The following is an 18,897-nucleotide window of genomic DNA, read 5'->3' as shown; positions in this document are numbered from 1 at the left end:
GGATAATCCTTGGAAGTTCCTGGCAATACAGTAAAAATGACTATACCTTTACCTCCACTGTTAAAAATAGATTTTATAAGGGAAGTGTTAATATTAGGAAACTGAAGAGGACTTTAAAACTACCAAGAAACCTCTAGAAATACAATTAATTTGATTTATAGACTATATTATTTTTAGGAAGTGGAACCATTTTGGAGAAGAATGGTGGACAGCAAGAAATAATCATTAATATAATACCATTGATTAAACTGGAAGAGCTTTAAAATAAGAAATGAACTTTAAAAATAAGAATATATTTTAAAAATAAGAATATACTTTAAGATCTCTCATTTTTAAAAAAGTTGTTTCTGGGGCACCTGGGTGGCTCAGTTGGTTAAAGCCTCCACCTTCAGCTCAGGTCATGGTCCCAGGGTCCTGGGATTGAGCCCCACATTGGGCTTTCTGCTCAGCAGGGAGCCTGCTTCCCCCTCTCTCTCTGCCTCCCTCTCTGCCTACTTGTGATCTCTGTCAAATAAATAAAAATCTTTAAAAAAAAATTATTTCTGCCAGAGATAATGCCGTTTGTTTTTGTCCATTGGTTCTTTAGGATGGTAAATGAGCAGCTACAGCGGTCACTTGATGATTGTCAGCACCGGCTCTCCAAGAAAAGAGGTGAACTTGAATCAGCCCAATCACAAATTAACATACTGGAGGAAAAAATAGGTAAATGTTTTTAACTTTTGTCTTTTTTAAGATTTTATTTATTTGACAGCACAAGCAGATGGAGCTGCAGGCAGCGGGAGAAGCAGATGACCCACTGAGCAGGGAGCCTGATGCGGGGGTTCAATCCCAGGACCTTGGGATCATTACCTGAGCCAAAGGTCGATGCTTAACCGACTGAGCCACCCAGACGCCCCTAAGTTTTGCTATTGCTAAACCTAATTTACTTTGTCTAACAAACATTTCTCTCTATCCATAGGTAAGCTACACCTTCAGATGACTTCGCAGAATGAAGAGGCTCATGTAATGAAAAAGACCATTGGTGTTATTGACAAAGAAAAAGACTTTCTTCAGGAGACTGTAGATGAGAAGACAGAAAAGATTGCAAACTTGCAAGAAAACTTGGTTAATAAAGTATGTGACCGTTAAATACCTTTATCTGGCATCTCAACAGAAACAATTTCATTCTCTCAAATACACAGTTCTTACCTCCCATGTACAAGTTCCTAAGACCCAGAGCCATAGCTACTAATAGGCTTAAATTTTATTTCATGCCAATAATTTGGATTTGCAAAAATTCTATTTATAGGGACTCCCAGGTGGCTCAGTCAGTTAAGCATTGGACTCTTGATTTTGAGTTAGGTCATGATTTCAGTATTGTGAGATTGAGCCCTGTGTCGAGCTCCACATTGGTTATGGACCCTGCTTGATACTGTTTTTCTCCCTCTGCCCCTGTTCCCCAGCTCCCTGGATGCATGCATTTTCTCTCTCAAAAAAAATTCTATTTATAGGGGTGCCTGGGTGGCTCAGTGGCTTAAAGCCTCTGCCTTCTGCTCAGGTCATGATCCCAGGGTCCTGGGATTGAGCCCCACGTCGGGCTCTCTGCTCACCAGGGAGCCTGCTTCCCCATCTCTCTCTGTCTGCCTCTCTGCCCACTTGTGATCTCTGTCTGACAAATAAATAAATAAATAAATCTTTAAAAAAAAAAAAAAAACCTATCTATAGAACTAATTTTATCAGATATGATTATAGCAAACTCAAGAAAACAATTGAGGATCTTCGAGTGGGTAGAAACATGCCAATATGTGAAGTACAGTTGGGACATAGAAATATTTACTTTGAAGCTTCCTTTTATAGCATAATTTACATAAATGTGATAATTTATATAAATTCAAGTAAAGACATTTTTATATGAGTGTTTTTGAATCATATATTTTCATAATTTCTGTAGGAAAAAGCTATTGCTCAGATGAAGAAGACAATCTCAGAGTATGAATCTTCTATGAAGTAAGTAATCAATGAAATGGTATCCTGCTTTTTTTTAGAAATTTTCAGTAAGGGCAGCTTTTGTCTTTAAGTAGCAGTTTGACAATAGGAAAATTTCCTTGTTCAGTTTTGCCAGTGACAGCATCGAAGTCTGTTATGTGAACATGCCATCCTCTTGGACTTTCTCCCTTGCTCCGTCATCAACATCTCAACAGTCAATGTCTGATTCATTATTCTTTTCTGTACCTATTTGTTCTTTATTTCTACTATACTTACTCTCTTCAGACCCTAATCATTGAAAGTTTTTTACTTTAGTAGCCAGTCTGGAATTTATTCTACATCAAAACCTATCTTGAACAGTTATAGAATTTACATTTTATGTGTCATCTCTACTTAAGGCAAATGTCACTAATGATTATTTTATATACCTTACATATTACATAGTAGTGGGGACTTAAATATTAGATAATATTTGCCAATTCACTCTATTTTGTTTTGCTCCTAACATTTGAAAGCCTTCTGTTTAAAAAGGAAAAAAAAAAGAAAGTCCTCTATTTTTACTTGACTTTGGAATTATAATTTTATTTTATGACTGTTTCTAAATAATGATTGGTAGGGATCTAAAATATCTGCTTTACCTAATCTATCAGTGTCTTAATGCAGTATAGTTTCTTGTATTCTTAGTATACTTAATTCAGAGTACAACAGTTTTCTTTTAAATGATTTACAGTTTTCCAAAAAGCTTTCTTTATTATTTCCACATCCCTCCTGTTAACAGCCAGCTAAAGGAAACGTTGACTAATCGGGACCGAGAAATAAGCAGTTTCCGGCGCCAGCTTGATGCAGCTCACAAAGAACTCGATGAGGTCGGAAAATCTAAAGAAATATCTTTTAAGGAAAACAGAAGATTACAAGATGATCTGACTACAATGGCAAGAGAAAACCAGGTATAGCACAGTGCATAAACTTTGATAGTTCTACCGCATATTCATTCTGTGCTAAATTTTAAAGCTTTAAATGTTTTTTCAAATTTAATGATATAGGGGTGCCTGGGTGGCTCAGTGGTTAAGCGTCTGCCTTCTGTCATGCTCCATACCCGTTCCCTGCTCAGGGGGAAGCCTGCTTCTCCCTCTCCCGCTTTTCCTTCTCCCACTCCTATTGCTTGTGTTCTCTCGCTGTCTTTTACTCTGTCAAATAAATAAATAAAATCTTCGATTAAATAAGTAAATAAATAAATGAAATAAAATTTAATGATATAAATATCAGTAACATAAATCTTTGAGGAGAATGGAACTTATGAGAGTATTTAAAAATGTGGTTTAGAATGCTGCTGTGTATCACAGGGTGTCTAATTGATGCAGCTGTGGTCTCCTTACCCTTTTGGTCTTCATTACTAGGAATCCTAATGCTGAGAGCGTGGTATTCTCTGTGGCCGGTACCATTGTCAGCCTCACTCCCAGCATCACTCTCAGGGCAAAGTGCTACGTTTTAAAGACCCATGATAAATTTTAATTTTTCACACTTCCTGCCAGCAACTTAGAGATATAAGTAAATTAATAAATATTTTAGAATGACAGATACTGAAAAGTATTGGTTTTGTTTGTGCTGGTTTATTAAAGGATTATACCAAGAAGATGAATAATTTTCCTATTTTAAATATTTTAAATTTTTTAAAAATTACTTTTAGTGTTCAGTATACAGCATATAGCCTATCTATGAGTTTTTAAAAATGTCAATCCGTGAGCATAGCTAGCTCCATAATATAAATGCCAGATACATGATCAAGCCTACTATAGGAGATAGATGGTAATATTTGGTTAAAAAATCGAGGTCAGGAAAAACATGAAAATAACTTAGAAACTGTTTTCCTTTTTCCTACTCTTATTCCCCAAATTCTAAAGGAGCTATTTGAATATAAATAGAACTCATTAGGTGCCACATTCATTGTAGATTTATCTGTCTTCAATTTTCTGATTTATAGGAAATCTCACTGGAATTGGAAGCAGCAGTGCAAGAAAAAGAAGAAATGAAGAGTAGAGTTCATAATTACATAACTGAAGTGTCACGATGGGAGAGCTTAATGGCTGCTAAGGTGAAAAAAACATTTAGGTTGGATTTAAGACTGATATCTAAAAAATATTTCCGTGTGTATTTATTCTGTCTCCTCGTTTATATATTTATTTTTTCTGTCTCCTCTCTTAGATATTAAGATATGAGAATGGAGACCTTGCCTACTGTATTTTTCTATTTCCCCACAGATCTTAACATAGTATACTAATAGTATTCGCTTCCTAATTAAAACAAAAATCCCAATGTCTGTATATGTTTATGATATGAGTATTCCAGTGGGTGACAATTACTAATTTAGAAATCATTTAATTGTGCCTAAAACCAGGAAAAAGAAAATCAAGATTTGTTAGATAGATTCCAGATGCTTCATAACCGAGCTGAAGACTGGGAGGTCAAAGCCCATCAAGCTGAGGGAGAAAGCAGCTCAGTTCGACTGGAACTTCTTTCTATTGACACAGAGAGGAGACACCTTCGAGAAAGGGTGGAGCTATTAGAAAAAGAAATTCAGGAGGTAATATATTCATTTATCTTGTGATGACATTATTTAGTGAAACAATAACGTTCGAAGATACTTTAATGAAGTGAAATTTAAGCATTGATTAAGTAAGTTCAATATAATCTTTTATCAATTCTGATCATTTGTGTAGGAGCCCCATTACTTTTTTTTAAATTGTAGTAAAATATGCATAACATCAAATTTACCATCTTAACTGGTTTTAAGAGTACAGTTCTTTGGCAATTAGTACATTCACATTGTTAGGCAACTGTCATGACCATCTCCAGAACTTTTTCATCTTCCCTGACTGAAACTCTGTACCTGTTAAGCTCTAACTCCCCATTCCTTACGCCCCACCTCTGCACCCCCCCACTCTGCCCTCCCTCCCCATCTCAGCCCATGGCAAGCATCCTCCTTTCTTTCTCTAGAAAGAAGAGGTGGACGTGGAGGGGTGGGCTGACTACTCTTTGTACTTCATATAAGTGGAATCATACAATATTTGTCTTTCTGCGACTGGCTTATTTCACTTAGGCTTAAGGTTCAGTTAACCTCAAGGTTCACGTATGTTTAGCATGTATCCAAATTTCATTTCTTTTTAAGGCTGAATAATATGCCATTGTGTATATACCTCACGTTTTCTTTATCCATTCATCTGTCATTGGACATTTCATTTGTTTTCCTCTGTGGTCGCCAGGAATAATACTGCTGTGAACGCGAATGTACAGTAAAGTCAAGTCCATGCTTTCAGTTCTTTAGGATATCCCTGGCAGTCGAATTGCTGAATCATGGTAATTTTTATGTTTGATTTTTTTCAGGAATTGTCATACTTTTTTCCTTAAGGAAAACTACAACAAACATAAAAATATGAAAGTGGCTTTAGAATTTGGTAATGGATATAAGCCGAAGGACTTTTGAGGTGCTTGATCAGAAAAGCCCAGATTGCTTTGAAAAACTTGTTGGTAGAAAGATTCATGTTAGAGAGGATTCTAGTAAGGGCTCAGAAAAAAGAAAGAAGCTATTGACAAAACTTCTGTCATTTACAAAATACATAAATTTTCAAGAACAGAATTTTTCCAGAAATCTTAATGTTTCTTCTAGTGAGGTCGTAGATGAGATCATGTTATTAGACACAGAAAGAAAGGTGATCCTTGTTATAAAATGGCAGAGAACTTGGCTTAATTAATTATGGTCTACTCTTGGGAGGAAAGTAGAACATTTTTTTTTCTTTTAGATATTTTTTTTTTTTGAGAGAGTGAGCACAAGCAGGGGAGAAGCAGGTATACACATTGTATATATATGTGTGTACACTAACACACACTATGAAATATTACTCAGCCATGAAAAAGAACGAATCTTTTCATTCTTGCTGTTTACAACAACATGGATGGATCTAAAGGGTATAATGCTAAGCAAAATGAGAAAGAAAAATACCATATGATTTCACTCAAATGTGGAATTTAAAAAATAAAACAAATGAACAAAGAAAAAGAGACAAACCAAGAAACAAACAGACTCTTAACTGTAGAGAACAAACTGATGGTCACCAGAGGGGAGGTGGGTGGGGGTGGGCTGAGAAACAGGTGAAGGGGTTTTAGAGTGCATTTACCATGATGAACACTGAGTAATATACATATGTGTTGGGTTACTATATTGTACATCTGAAACTAATAAAACACTGAATATTAAGTATACTAGACTTAAAATTCAGGGGGAAAAGGAACCAGGTCTTGATGACTTGGAAAATTCTTAGCCTATCCAGACAGTGTGCTCTGGAGACAGGACCAAGTGTGGCTCCACAGTCTGTTTGTGAACAGATTAGGTAGGTTCATGTAGCCAGTCAGTCATCTCAGTAGAAATACTGCCAGCTTGTACTGACAGGGACAGAAGCAAGGTGAAATGAAGGAAGGCTGTTGAACATCTGGGATCCTACCAGCAGAAAATAGGCTGGTAGAGTTCCTTAGCTACAAATATGTGTTCTCCCTAGAGAAAAATGAAGAATGTCTCTGGAGGCAGCTCAGGACCAGCCTGGCTGCCAAGAGCAGCTCAAGGCTGGCGGTGCTGCGATTGTCACCCCAGGCCCAGGGCATGTTACCTCCTTGGTTCCAGAGTGCAGGGCTGCTGACCCTGAAGGCCAAGAGGGTGGGGCTCCAGCTGAGGGTCAAAAAAGTGGGGCCACTCTAGCAGGCCCAGAAGACACCACTGGGCACAGATAATTATTCTTAGGCCTTAAAAGCGAATGGAATTTCCCTTGGTTGGTTGCAAACTTACTTCGGACTAGTAACCCTTTCATTCCTTCTATTTTCTCCCATTCGGGGTGGGCATGTCTAGTCTCTGTTTCGCTATTGTCTTTGGAAGCAAGTAACTTGTTTCCTAGTGTCACAGATCTCAGGAGGGAGAGTAGTTTGGCGCCTGGTTGGACCATACCCAGAGTCTTACCCATATCTGATTTAGATGATGCTTAAATGAGACTTTGGACTCAGTTGATGCTGGAGTGTTGTGATGGAGTGAATGTATTTTACACAAAGCAAGGATAAGAATTTGGGGGAGATAAAAGGTGGATAGAATTAGGGGCCTTGGGGCGCCTGGGTGGCTCAGTGGGTTAAGCTGCTGCCTTCAGCTCAGGTCATGATCTCAGGGTCCTGGGATCGAGCCCCGCATCGGACTCTCTGCTCGGCGGGGAGCCTGCTTCCTCCTCTCTCGCTGCCTGCCTCTCTGCCTGCTTGTGATCTCTGTCTGTCAAATAAATAAATAAAATCTTAAAAAAAAAAAAAAGAATTAGGGGCCTTAAGTTATGTTGAAATCCTATACCCCAGCATCTGTGAATGTGACCTTATTTGGAAATAGGGTTTTTGCAAGTATGATCAAGGTAAGATGAGATCATACTGGACTAGGTAGGGCAGGTTATAATCCAGTGACTGGTGTCCTTTGTAAGAAAAATCCGGAGCAGAAGATAGAAGGGAAAACATCAGATGACGACAGAGGCAGAGACTGGAGCGAAGTGTCCACAAGGCAGGAACACTGAGGACTGCCGGCGGCCACCAGCAGTTGGGAGGGAGGCATGGAGTAGATTCTCTCTCAGAACCTGCAGAAGCAGCCAGCTCTGCTAATGGCTAGATTTCAGACTTGTAACCTTCCGAATTGTGACAAGAAATTTCTGTTGTTTTAAACCACCCAGTAATTTACAGTGATTGGTTACAGCAGGGCTAGGAACTACCCTGTCTCTCTGAGTTTTTCTATTAAGAATATAATAACTGGGGGCGCCTGGGTGGCTCAGTGGGTTAAGCTGCTTCCTTCGGCTCAGGTCATGATCCCAGGGTTCTGGGATCAAGTCCCGCATCGGGCTCTCTGCTCAGCAGGGAGCCTGCTTCCCTCTCTCTCTCTCTCTGCCTGCCTCTCTGTCGACTGTGATCTCTCTCTGTCAAATAAATAAATAAAATCTTAAAAAAAAAAGAATATAATAACTGAAGGAAAGCTTCTCAACCTTCAGAAAAATGCTCAGAAGAAGCTATTCTTTAATGTTTTTGTTCTATGTCATTGTTCATGATTTTACGTGGTATATAAAACTGACTTTTACGTATTTATATTTCATTTTGGGGAACTTTGATTTTAAATTCATTAACTTAGAAAATCCAAATATTTTCTCTAATCACTGGAATTTATTAAATCTTCACAGCACAGTTAGATTTTTAACGTCAGTTTCTTTTCTTAGTAGCTGTTAAAATAATTTTATTTTTCAAGTATGGAATTCTTATTAAAGTCTAGAGTAGAGTTTATATCAATTTGTATTTATCACTCAATTTAAATTGAGAAACTTAAAATGTGGACTATTCTAGAAAAAGATCTATATCAGTATTTCAAACTTTATAATTTCAGTTATTAAAATCTTATAAAGTTGTGTGTTACCATTAGGTTAAATTAAATTTAAATACAACTCAGGTATTTGTTTTAAGGCAAACTCCATTTTGAAATTTAAAATTTAAAGACATCTGAGAAGTGAGAAGTATATATGTTACTTTTTCTTGTAAGGATGTTATAACAATTTATAAAGATAAAATTTTAACCTAACTTCAAAGATCCCTCTTGTTCACCCTAAAACAAAAATTTTCATCTTTGCATCTTCCAAATACATACGTGAGGTACTTAGGTACTGTGATTAATAAGTACATACAATTCATTTGGTTAAGCATTAAATAGGCCATCTTTAAATAGCAGACAGCTTCCTGAGAGTATGTTAAAATATGCAAAAATTGGCTCTTATGTTTCCATAAAGGGGGGTCTCGGCTGCACGGACTCAAGCCTTTAAAATTATTTGGTTATTTTATCTTTTTACCAGTTTCTTTTTCTACTTTCAGCACATAAATGCACACCATGCTTATGAATCTCAGATCTCATCAATGGCCAAAGCCATGTCCAGATTAGAAGAAGAGCTGAGACATCAGGAAGATGCAAAAGCAGCAGTGTTGAATGATTTGTCGTCTCTCAGAGAACTTTGCATTAAGCTTGATTCAGGCAAAGACATTATGACCCAACAACTGAATTCCAAAAGCCTGGAGTTAGAGAGGGTAAGAACTTAAAAGATACTGTTCTGTAGCACATTATTTTATTGAGCCCTCCTCTCACTGTTTTACTTCATCAGGCGCTGCCCAATATATTTGTTCCCCTTAAAGGAGTTACATTTGACTACGGGGTTCTGACAACTAGATTCTTTGCCAGGATTTTTCTGGCAAACATGGTGATGAAATTAGGTGCTCTCCATTTTGGAGTAGATGGGTGTTTAGGAAAACAGGAGTCTTCTTATTACAGAATAGGAGTATATCCCAGTACATTTCTTCTCTCTGTTTGAAGGTAAGATTTAAATGAAGGATTGAGCAATTTATTGCTTCCTAAATGGAGTTGTTTTTTCTGATAAAAATCCCAAGACATTTAGGGGTGTCTGGGTGGGCTCAGTTGGTTAAGTGACTGCCTTCGGCTCAAGTCATGATCTCCGAGTCCTGGAACTGAGCCCTCAAGTTGGGTGTCTGCTCAGCGGGGAGTCTGCTTCTTCCTCTACCTTTGCCCCCACATCCTCATACACGCAAGTGTGTGCGTTCTCTCTCTCTCTCTCTCTCAAATAAATAAGTAAGATCTTTTATTTATTTAAGTATTTAAGGTATTTAAGTCTTACTTAATTTTAAAAGTTTTGTTAGCTGGAACTTCCCATTCTCAAACTGAGGCAATACTTTAAACAACCCAGCGTGTTTCCAGTTTTCATAAATTTAGTAGTATCTTTATTTTCGGGAACTGAGAAGCTCCAATGCTGACTCAACTGTGTAGTCAGAGTATATATAATAGATCAGAAGGGCTTCCTTGCTGATAAGATTGGCCACATTTTAGGATTTTTATGTTAATGACCCTCTCTTGACAAGGTAGTAAAAACTATTTGAGGGCTGGAATAGGTCTTGTAGCAAATAAGCCCTTACTGAAAATAGCAAAAATTATCTTGAAAATAAGATGATTTTCTTACACTGAAAAAAAAAAGTGATTCAAAATATTTAAGTGGTACCCAAAATAAACAACTGATGGGTGTATAGCTCTGCAAATAATTTTTCAGAATAAGCCTAAAATTGTACTGAAGTAGTCTTCATTTGTTTTCCCTATAGGTTTCTGCGGAATTAGAAAATGTGAAATCAGAAGCAGAACTATTAAAAAAACAACTGTCAAGTGAGAGACATACAATTAAAAACCTTGAAACATTGTTGGCTACAAATAGAGATAAGGAATTTCATTCTCATTTAACATCTCACGAGAAGGATACAGAAATTCAGCTGCTTAAAGAGAAGTTAACCCTTTCAGAAAGCAAATTGTAAGTGGCATAAATCAACCTATATAAAGAAAACAGCTTGTCAAAAATAATTTTTCAGTTTTTGGTGGGAGAGGGTGATGGGAGCATGTAAGGTGGCATAAAACCAGAATATCTTCCTTACATGATGGCTGCTTTAGGGAATTCAAGGGTTTAGTTCAGGAGAAACATTGTGTTTGGAAATGTAGATTTGTCTGTCTTCATCAGTGATGGTACCCATGGAAGCGAATGAGTGAGCTCTAGAAAAATTTCTAAATTTGAGGCACAAAGAGGAGTCAGTTAAAGGAGAAAGCATTGCAAGATGGGGAGAACCATCTGTGTATCTCTTACTGTGGACGAGGAAAAGATTTCAAAAAGGCTGTGTGTTACTACCTTTTTGGAGATTGATGATAGTGTCTTTTAGATGGTCAGGTTTGGACATGCTTGATAGAAGAGGGGAAGAAACCCGGAGTGGATAGTGCAAGTAGAACAGTTTTAAAAGGAGTTAGAAGTATTTTCACTTTCGGGGCACCTGAGTGGCTCAGTCAGTTAAGTGTGGCTCAGGTCATGATCCCAGGGTCCTGGGAGTGAGTCCCATGTCAGGCTCTCTCTTCAGCCGGGACCCTGCTTCTCCCTCTGCCGGCTGCTCTGCCTGCTTGTGCTAGAAGTCAAATAAATAAATAAAATCTTCTTTTAAAAAAGGAAAAGAGGGGCGCCTGGGTGGCTCAGTGGGTTAAAGCCTCTGCCTTCAGCTCAGGTCATGATCCTAGAGTCCTGGGATTGAGCCCCGCATCAGGCTCTCCGCTCAGCAGGGAGCCTGCTTCCTCCTCTCTCTCTCTGCCTGCCTCTCTGTGATTTCTGCCTGTCAAATAAATGAATAAAACCTTTAAAAAAGAAAGGAAAAGAAAAAAATAATTATCTTTCTGAGGCAGGAGTCTAGAAAAAGTCAACAAAGATGCTTTACATCTTGATGCTGTAATTCATGCCTTGTTCAAATTTGTATTTCCACCATTGCTGCAGTGCCCAGCACATACTGGAAGCTCAGTTTAAATGTTTGTTAAAGGGGCCCCTGGGTGGCTCAGTCGTTAAGCATCTGTCTTTGGCTCAAGTCATGATCCCAGGGTCCTGGATCAAGCCCCGCATTGAGCCCTGCATCGGGCTCCCTGCTCAGTGGGAAGCCTGCTTCTCCCTCTCCCACTCCCCCTGCTTGTGTCTCTCTTGCTGTGTCTCTCTCTAGTAAAATCTTTTTCTAAAAAAAAAAAGTTTATTAAATAAATAAGATGAATGAATGAATAAAAAGGAAAACTTAGTAATAGAAGCTCCGGAAGGAAAAGAAAAACTTACTAAGTTGAGAAAATTTGTGTTAAAAAATTTGTTCTTTTCTTTTTTTGTCCTTAAGTATCACCTCTTTTGTATTTATTAATAACAAAAAAATCCATAGCACTTGACTAAAAAACAACACATTTGTTATTTATATCTTTGATTTTTAAAATTTGTTTTTAAGAACTAGTCAAGGCCGGGAAAACACCATGCTTCGGGCTAAAGTGACACAATTACAAACTGATCACGATGCTCTGAAAAGGCAGATTTCAACTGAAAGATACGAACGGTAAGAAAAAATTCTTAGCGCTGAGCAGTGTTTTTATTTATTCCCTGTCCTATTTCAAAAAGGATTTAATATGGCTTAAAAATAGACAACTTCCTTTTAGCATTCATACAAAAATAAATTTCTTCTGCTATTTATTCCTAGAAAGTCATCATGTTGTGGCAGATAATATCCTTACAGTAAATAAAGTAGCAAGTATTCTATAGGATTTCTCAGGGCAAAGTTAGGGCATTATTTGAAAGAGTATAGATAGGGAATCAGCAAGCTAGTAAAGACTCTACAAGAACCCAGACAATATCATCCAATAGGAATCTCTAAATATAAGTCATCACAAGAGTGATGATGATCGTAAGAACAATGGATAAGGGATACCTGGGTCATTTAGTCCATTTAGTGTCTGCCTTCAGCTCAGGTCATGATCCCAGGGTCCTGGGATTGAGCCCCACATTGGGCTCTATGCTCAGCAGGGAGTCAGTTTGTCGCTCTGCCTGCTGCTCCCCCTGCTTATGTTCTCTCTCTCGCTCTCTGACAAATAAGTAAATAAAATCTTTAAAAAAAAAAACAAGAACAATTGATAAATATGTGCCGGATACCATATACCAATAATCTATTCTTATGCCTATATTAGAGGAAACCAAAGTCACACAAATAGTAAATGGTGGAGCCAAAACTACAATCAAGGTAGATCCTGTACACCTGAAACTAACATAGGCATGCTAATTGTACTTGAATTAAAAAAAAAAAAAAATTTAATGGGGCGCCTAGTTGGCTCTGTCAGTTAAGCATCTGACTCACGTTCTCAGCTCAGATCTTGATCTCAGTGTTATGAGTTCAAGCCCTGCATTGGGCTCCATACTGGGCGTGGAGACTACATTAAATTAGTTAATTAATCTTACAGTTAATTAATTAAAATGAAGGAAAGGCAGATCCAATTTTATATCCCTTGCTCTTACATACACTATATTCCCTATAGCTTAGTAATTTTCATACTCACTTATATTTCAGTTCATTTGCTTTGTTACATTGAAAACTTGAATCCCCAAATGTTACAAGGAGAAATGACACCTGCTTTCACAGCTAAAATCAAAATCTAATTTGCGAATCACTTGTCAAGTTACCTTTCTTCTGTTCTTTCTTGCTATGTTAATACCATAGACATCAACATTCCTGAGATTTCTTTCTCAAATAGTTGGTTATATTGCTTATCAGATCAATTTTTTAAGTTCTCTTATTATCCATTGGCATCAGAACTTTGAGTGAGGTGTTCTTTGGACTATAGACAAAATTTGCTAGGAAATCAATATTTATGATTTCAAAGAGAAATGAAGCCTGAGAAATGAAGAAATGCATCAGTGTCATAAAAGCAGTGTTACTAATTTCTTGTAATTGGCAAGATGTAGTCTTTTTTTTTTTTTCTTAAGGTTTTTAAAATTTATTTATTTGACAGAGAGAGATCACAAGTAGGCAGAGAGGCAGGCAGAGAGAGAGAGAGTAGGAGGAAGCAGGCTCCCCACTGAGCAGAGCCCAACGCGGGGGCTCGATCGCAGGACCCTGTGATCATGACCTGAGCTGAAGGCAGAGGCTTTAACCCACTGAGCCACCCAGGTGCCCCATGATGTAGTTTCTTAATGTGCTAAACTGCACATGCATGATGATTTCCATTTCCTAATGATGATTTAAATTCTCTTAAAATCAAGGTCCCTAAATCAAGCCCTCTTTTGCCTAGGGTTATAAGACCCCATTAATTCTTCTTTTTCCGTTGCCCCTAGTCCTCAAAGAAACCTTGGCTGGCATGACCATGTCTCTTTTTCCTTACCATCCAACTAGATTATACATTTGTACACCACCCCAAGGAACACTTTTGGTTCTTGGAGGAAGAGAGAGTGGGACAAAAAAACTTTAGGTATTACAATGATTTATAGCCCTGTAAGGGACTCAGTACATAAATAGTGTATCTACATGTTAAAATTTCATGGGGAGAGGTAGAAAATTTGGGGGGAGGGAATATCTTAAAAAGTTTCTTTAGGGGGTTAATAATGAAAAAATGTTTGTGAAACACCCAACGAGGTAGAAATCCTGGATACTGAAGATATCTGATAAGGCAGAAAGTCTAGGCCAGAGATTGAATAGTGCACAAAAGAGGTAGCCACACAGTTACCATGCTTTTTGGGGCTGATTTGGACTCTAGTATAACAGAGAAAATGGTGATTTCACTTCTGATATTTGGAAGTTGTTAGGAAGGAGGAGGCTAGGTCTATGTGCAGGACGAGGTGGGAAAGGACGGGCGGAGAGAGCAGGGAACCAGCCAACTTTGAAAACCTCTATTCAGTGAGGCTTTGAACAGTCTCTTACGGTACATATTACTGTAATTGAAATCTTTTATTCACTACTTGAAGATTATATAAGGATGCAGGATTTAAATGTAACAGAAATACTCATTAATTAATTGAGAAGTTATTTAGTCAGCCGGTAACAACAACAGCAGCTTATATTTGTATTCCACTTTCTGGTATAATCTCTTACTTGTTCTTTACTGACAGAGAACGCGCAATCCAGGAGATGCGTCGCCATGGTCTTCCCACGCCACCCCTTTGTTCTACTTTAAAGTCTCCTTTACATTCTCCTGAACATACAAACTGTTAATTTTCAGAAGGTATGTATGTAACACCAAGGAGAGGCAAAACTAATCTGTAGTTATGAACATTCAGGAAGTAGTTTTCAGCTTCGGGGAAGGGGAAATTGCCTTTAGCGGTGGTCAGCGGAACTTTGTGAAGTAATGGAATGTTCTGTGTTTTGGTGATGGTTACGTGCGTATATATGATTGTAAAAATTCAGTGACCTGAACAGTAGCAGTTCATGCATTTTATTGTCTGTAAATTATACCTCATTTAAAAAAAAGAAGACATTCACAATAGAAAACTAAATGACAGTATGAGATATCACATGGTAATATTGGATGAAGTGCCAAATTCAAGGTACAGATAATAGGTGGTAAAATTGTAGACGAAGATGTACAAATAGGAATGCACATGGCGGGGTGCCTGGGTGGCTCAGTGGGTTAAGCCTCTGCCTTTGGCTCAGGTCATAATCTCAGGGTCCCGGATCAAGCCCCACATCCAGCTGTCTGCTCAGCGGGGAGCCTGCTTCCCCCTCTCTCTCTGCCTGCCTCTCTGCCTACTTGTGATCTCTCTGTGTGTCAAATAAATAAATAAAATCTTAAAAAAATAAGAATAAGGTTTAAAGAAAAAAAAGAATGCATGTGGCACAGTAGCCTCAATCTGACGGGATTGACAGGTTGTTGGGAAGTGATGAGGGAAGAAGGCACGGAAGGTAGAGTGGGGCATACAGGATATGTTGAATGTGAGGCAAAATTAGAGATTGTCTGTAGTCTTGGTTCTGTGAGTCAGGGGGAGCCATTGAAGGTCCTTCTGTGTACTGGATGAATACAAGGGAGGGATTAAGATGAAAAACTGTTTGGGGCACCTAGGTGGCTCAGTGGGTTAAGTGCCTGCCTTCAGCACAGTTTTAATCCTACAACCCAGAGAAATTAGCAATTAACATTTTGGTATATACTTCTTGTATTTGATGTATAATAAATAAACACACACATTCATAGACATACGATTCTAATAGAGATCTTACTTGAAATAGTTTTTATCCTGTTTTTTGTTTTGTTTTGTTCTTTGGGGTTTTTTCCCCTTAATAAATTGTTGAGAGCATCTACTCTTATCATAAAAAGTATTTTCAAAAATGCCACTTTAAAATCATCTAACAGGGGCCTGGGATCAAGCCCTGCATTGGGCTCCTTGCTCAGCGGGAAGCCTGCTACTTCTCTCTCACGCCCCCTGCTTGTGTTCTCTTTCTCTCTGTTTGCTGTGTTTCTCTGGCAAATAAGTAAATAAATAAAATCTTTAAATAAAATAAGATAAAAGCATCTCACAGTCCATCACATGGCTATTCTATTATTTACTTAGGTTACTTTCTCAGTGTTTCCATTATGGAATTGTTTATATTTTAGTGTGTGTTTTTTAATTGGGAGGGTGATTAGATAGCATGTAAGGTTAAAATACTTGAAAAAATATTTGACTACCTATAATATGCTTTTTAAAACTCAGACAATACATTGTACAGTACTTGTATATTAACCTGTCATATTATTCCTTGTTTTGAGTGATTTTTCTCAATTAACATGCTATGTTAATTGAGACATGCTATGTTTCTTTTCATTCTGTATTATTCATTTAGTCCTCATATACTTTGACGTACTCTGGCGGTTTGAGGGGAATATCTTTTTGAAGTATAGAACAGTACTTTTGAGGTACTAATTAAAGCTTGATTATGGGCAAAGGCTTTATTAGAGACTACAATTTCAGTTAAAAGTGAAAACAATCTCAGTTTTCTTTAAATGTTCTAAGTAGGGACGCCTGGGTGGCTCAGTTAGTTGAGCAGCTGCCTTCAGCTCAGGTCATGATCCCAGCGTCCTGGGATCGAGTCCCACATCGGGCTCCTTGCTTGGCAGGGAGCCTGCTTCTCCCTCTGCCTCTGCCTGCCACTCTGTCTGCCTGTGCTCACTCCTGCTCCTCTCTCTCTGACAAATAAATAAATAAAATCTTTTTAAAAATAAATAAATAAATAAATAAATAAATGTTCTAAGTAATTTTGTTTGTTATTTTTCTCTTAACTCACTTTTCCTGTCCCTTCTTTTTCAGAATGATGGCTACAAATGAGTTACCTATATGGATTTTTTAAAGGACAGAACAGTAATGAAATATTTTAAATACTTGTTCCTGAAAATCATGAACATTGACACAAATTCTACCTCTGTCAACTTTTATTTAAATCAGTGAATATTTATGATTTTGGTTTAAAAGAGCCATATCTATATGTATATTTTTATATATGTGACAGAACAAAACATTAATAGTGCTAACTAATGTTCTATCTGTATTTATACTATTCCTGACTTAAATTTCTCCTCAAAGTGTGTTGTTTATACTGTGAATATAATGTATTGTTCACATTATACTTTAATAATCTTTTTCATAATGAGCCATGATATGTATATGTAAATATTCTTACTGTACTTATTTTCAGAGTTTTTAGTTTTCATGCCTGTGTTTATAAACCATATCTTTAATGCATTCATAGAGGATTATCAACTTTGATGCTGTGCTCTCTCACTTTTTTCTTCTAAATGTAAAATTATTCACCAGTTTTTTGTTGTCATCAAGGGTAATATATTCAGGTCTATTCTTACAATAGCAGAGGTCTTGATAAAATAATGATCACCATATATAATTTGTTACTGCTAACTAGCAAAACTGATAGAAAAGATACATTTGTATATTACATACAATGTAATATTGTGGTTATCACATGGTTTTCGTATAACAAGTTCTATCAGAATCAAACAAAAAGCTGCATTCAGAATTTTGTAAGACAAAATATAGAACAGAAATTTGAGACACTTTTTTGGTAAATAAAAGTCCTCCTTGTATTAATTGAAAATCTCAGAGTATAGAAGTATATGGAGTAAATACAGTATTTTGTTAAAATGCCAATATACATTCAGTAATAGCAGTTATTTGCTTCTAAACGTGTGTGTTTTAATTTATGAGTCTTGCAGAATAGTAGTAAACACTGAACTGTGGCATGTTAAATAGAAAACAACTTTTTGCAATTAATTTTCAAAGTTGTAATTTTAAGGACTTTAGATATAAACATACATCAATAGAAGAACAGAAGTACAAAATAGAATATCAGATACAAAAACTAATCGTGTTTGAACCATACACATTTGAAGAAAATTCTGTTCTCTGTGGATTTCATTATGATTGAAAAAGAACTTAAGAACTAACATAGGAAAGTCGAAGAGCAGTTATTTATGATATGTTTTGTTTTCTCTCGTGGTTTACTGCAGTGGAGTTTGTGTGTGTGTGTTTGTGTGTACCTAGGGGTGGGCACTGTTGTTTTTCCAAAACGAATATGCCTTATATGTTCGGGTTATGCCCTTTGCAATAATCCACTGTGTATTGGGTATGATGTGGTTTACTTTTCTACCATCTTTGTAATTGTATGTATTCTGCCTCCTTTGTGTGAATTCATGTATTATATAGAAAAATACAAGAGAAATGGGACTATTTGCAATGTCATGTGGAAAATCTTTTAATAAATATATGTAAATAAAAAATATTTGTCCCCACCTTTTCCCCCCAAGCAACAGCAAGACATATTGTGTTAATATTTTATTTTTAATGTTTTCTATAATTTAAACATGTATAACTTTAATTGTTATTTTCTTAACCATGTTACTACAATTTTTCTATATTAGTTTTATCGTATAATACCAAATGTTCTGACCTTTTATAAATGTTTTTAAGTAATTTTAAATTATGCTTGATATAGATTTTCCAATAAACTTTCCAGTCAATTTATTTTCTCTTTCTTACAAATAGTTTTTTCTTAAATTTTAGCAATATTCTTAATTCTAAAGTTAAGTACAATTAATTCAAATGAAACTTTATCATGATAGGATATGGGGAAATCACAGTGCTTATGTGCCAGATTTTTTTTATTGACTTTGATTTATTTCTAGGAAGTTCAAATATAAGAAATGAAATCAAAGTTTGTTTGAAATCCATCTACAAAATGATTAAACAGACTCTCCCCAGTTTTTAGAAGATTTGAGCACCTGACTTACTGTCGTTCTACCATTAATTCGATCATCAGTCTTTTTTATGTCAGTATCTTCTTCGAACAGTGGTGACTGACCAGGCCTGCACATTAGAGTTACTGGACAATTTTCTTTTTATAAGATTTTATTTATTTATTTGACAGAGAGAAATCATAAGTAGGCAGAGAGGCAGGCGGAGAGGGGGTGGGCATCAGGCTCCCCACTGAGCAGGGAGCCTGATGCAGGCTCGATCCCAGGACTCTGGGATC

General features: G+C 36.9%; 1 protein-coding gene across 3 annotated transcripts in view; it reads left to right on the top strand.

Moving 5' to 3' along the window:
* Nucleotides 1–18,389, top strand: part of CEP135 (centrosomal protein 135) — a 76,422-nt gene extending 58,033 nt beyond the window's left edge. For all 3 annotated transcript variants that reach the window (XM_082728642.1, XM_082728640.1, XM_082728641.1), the window contains 11 exons: nucleotides 587–702; nucleotides 959–1,113; nucleotides 1,931–1,986; nucleotides 2,744–2,912; nucleotides 3,947–4,057; nucleotides 4,361–4,546; nucleotides 8,884–9,093; nucleotides 10,171–10,373; nucleotides 11,854–11,958; nucleotides 14,496–14,608; nucleotides 16,665–18,389. In XM_082728642.1, the coding sequence (XP_082584768.1) occupies nucleotides 587–702; nucleotides 959–1,113; nucleotides 1,931–1,986; nucleotides 2,744–2,912; nucleotides 3,947–4,057; nucleotides 4,361–4,546; nucleotides 8,884–9,093; nucleotides 10,171–10,373; nucleotides 11,854–11,958; nucleotides 14,496–14,598 (1,414 nt within the window). In that variant the 3' untranslated portion in view covers nucleotides 14,599–14,608; nucleotides 16,665–18,389. The remainder of the gene's footprint in view (nucleotides 1–586; nucleotides 703–958; nucleotides 1,114–1,930; nucleotides 1,987–2,743; nucleotides 2,913–3,946; nucleotides 4,058–4,360; nucleotides 4,547–8,883; nucleotides 9,094–10,170; nucleotides 10,374–11,853; nucleotides 11,959–14,495; nucleotides 14,609–16,664) is intronic.
* Nucleotides 18,390–18,897: the final 508 nt, after the last annotated feature.

This window comes from Mustela nivalis (genome assembly GCF_964662115.1).
Source record: "Mustela nivalis genome assembly, chromosome: 4".
Lineage (NCBI taxonomy): Eukaryota > Metazoa > Chordata > Mammalia > Carnivora > Mustelidae > Mustela > Mustela nivalis.
The sequence above is the reverse complement of the archived record's forward strand: the minus strand, read 5'-3'. Positions and strand labels throughout refer to the sequence as shown.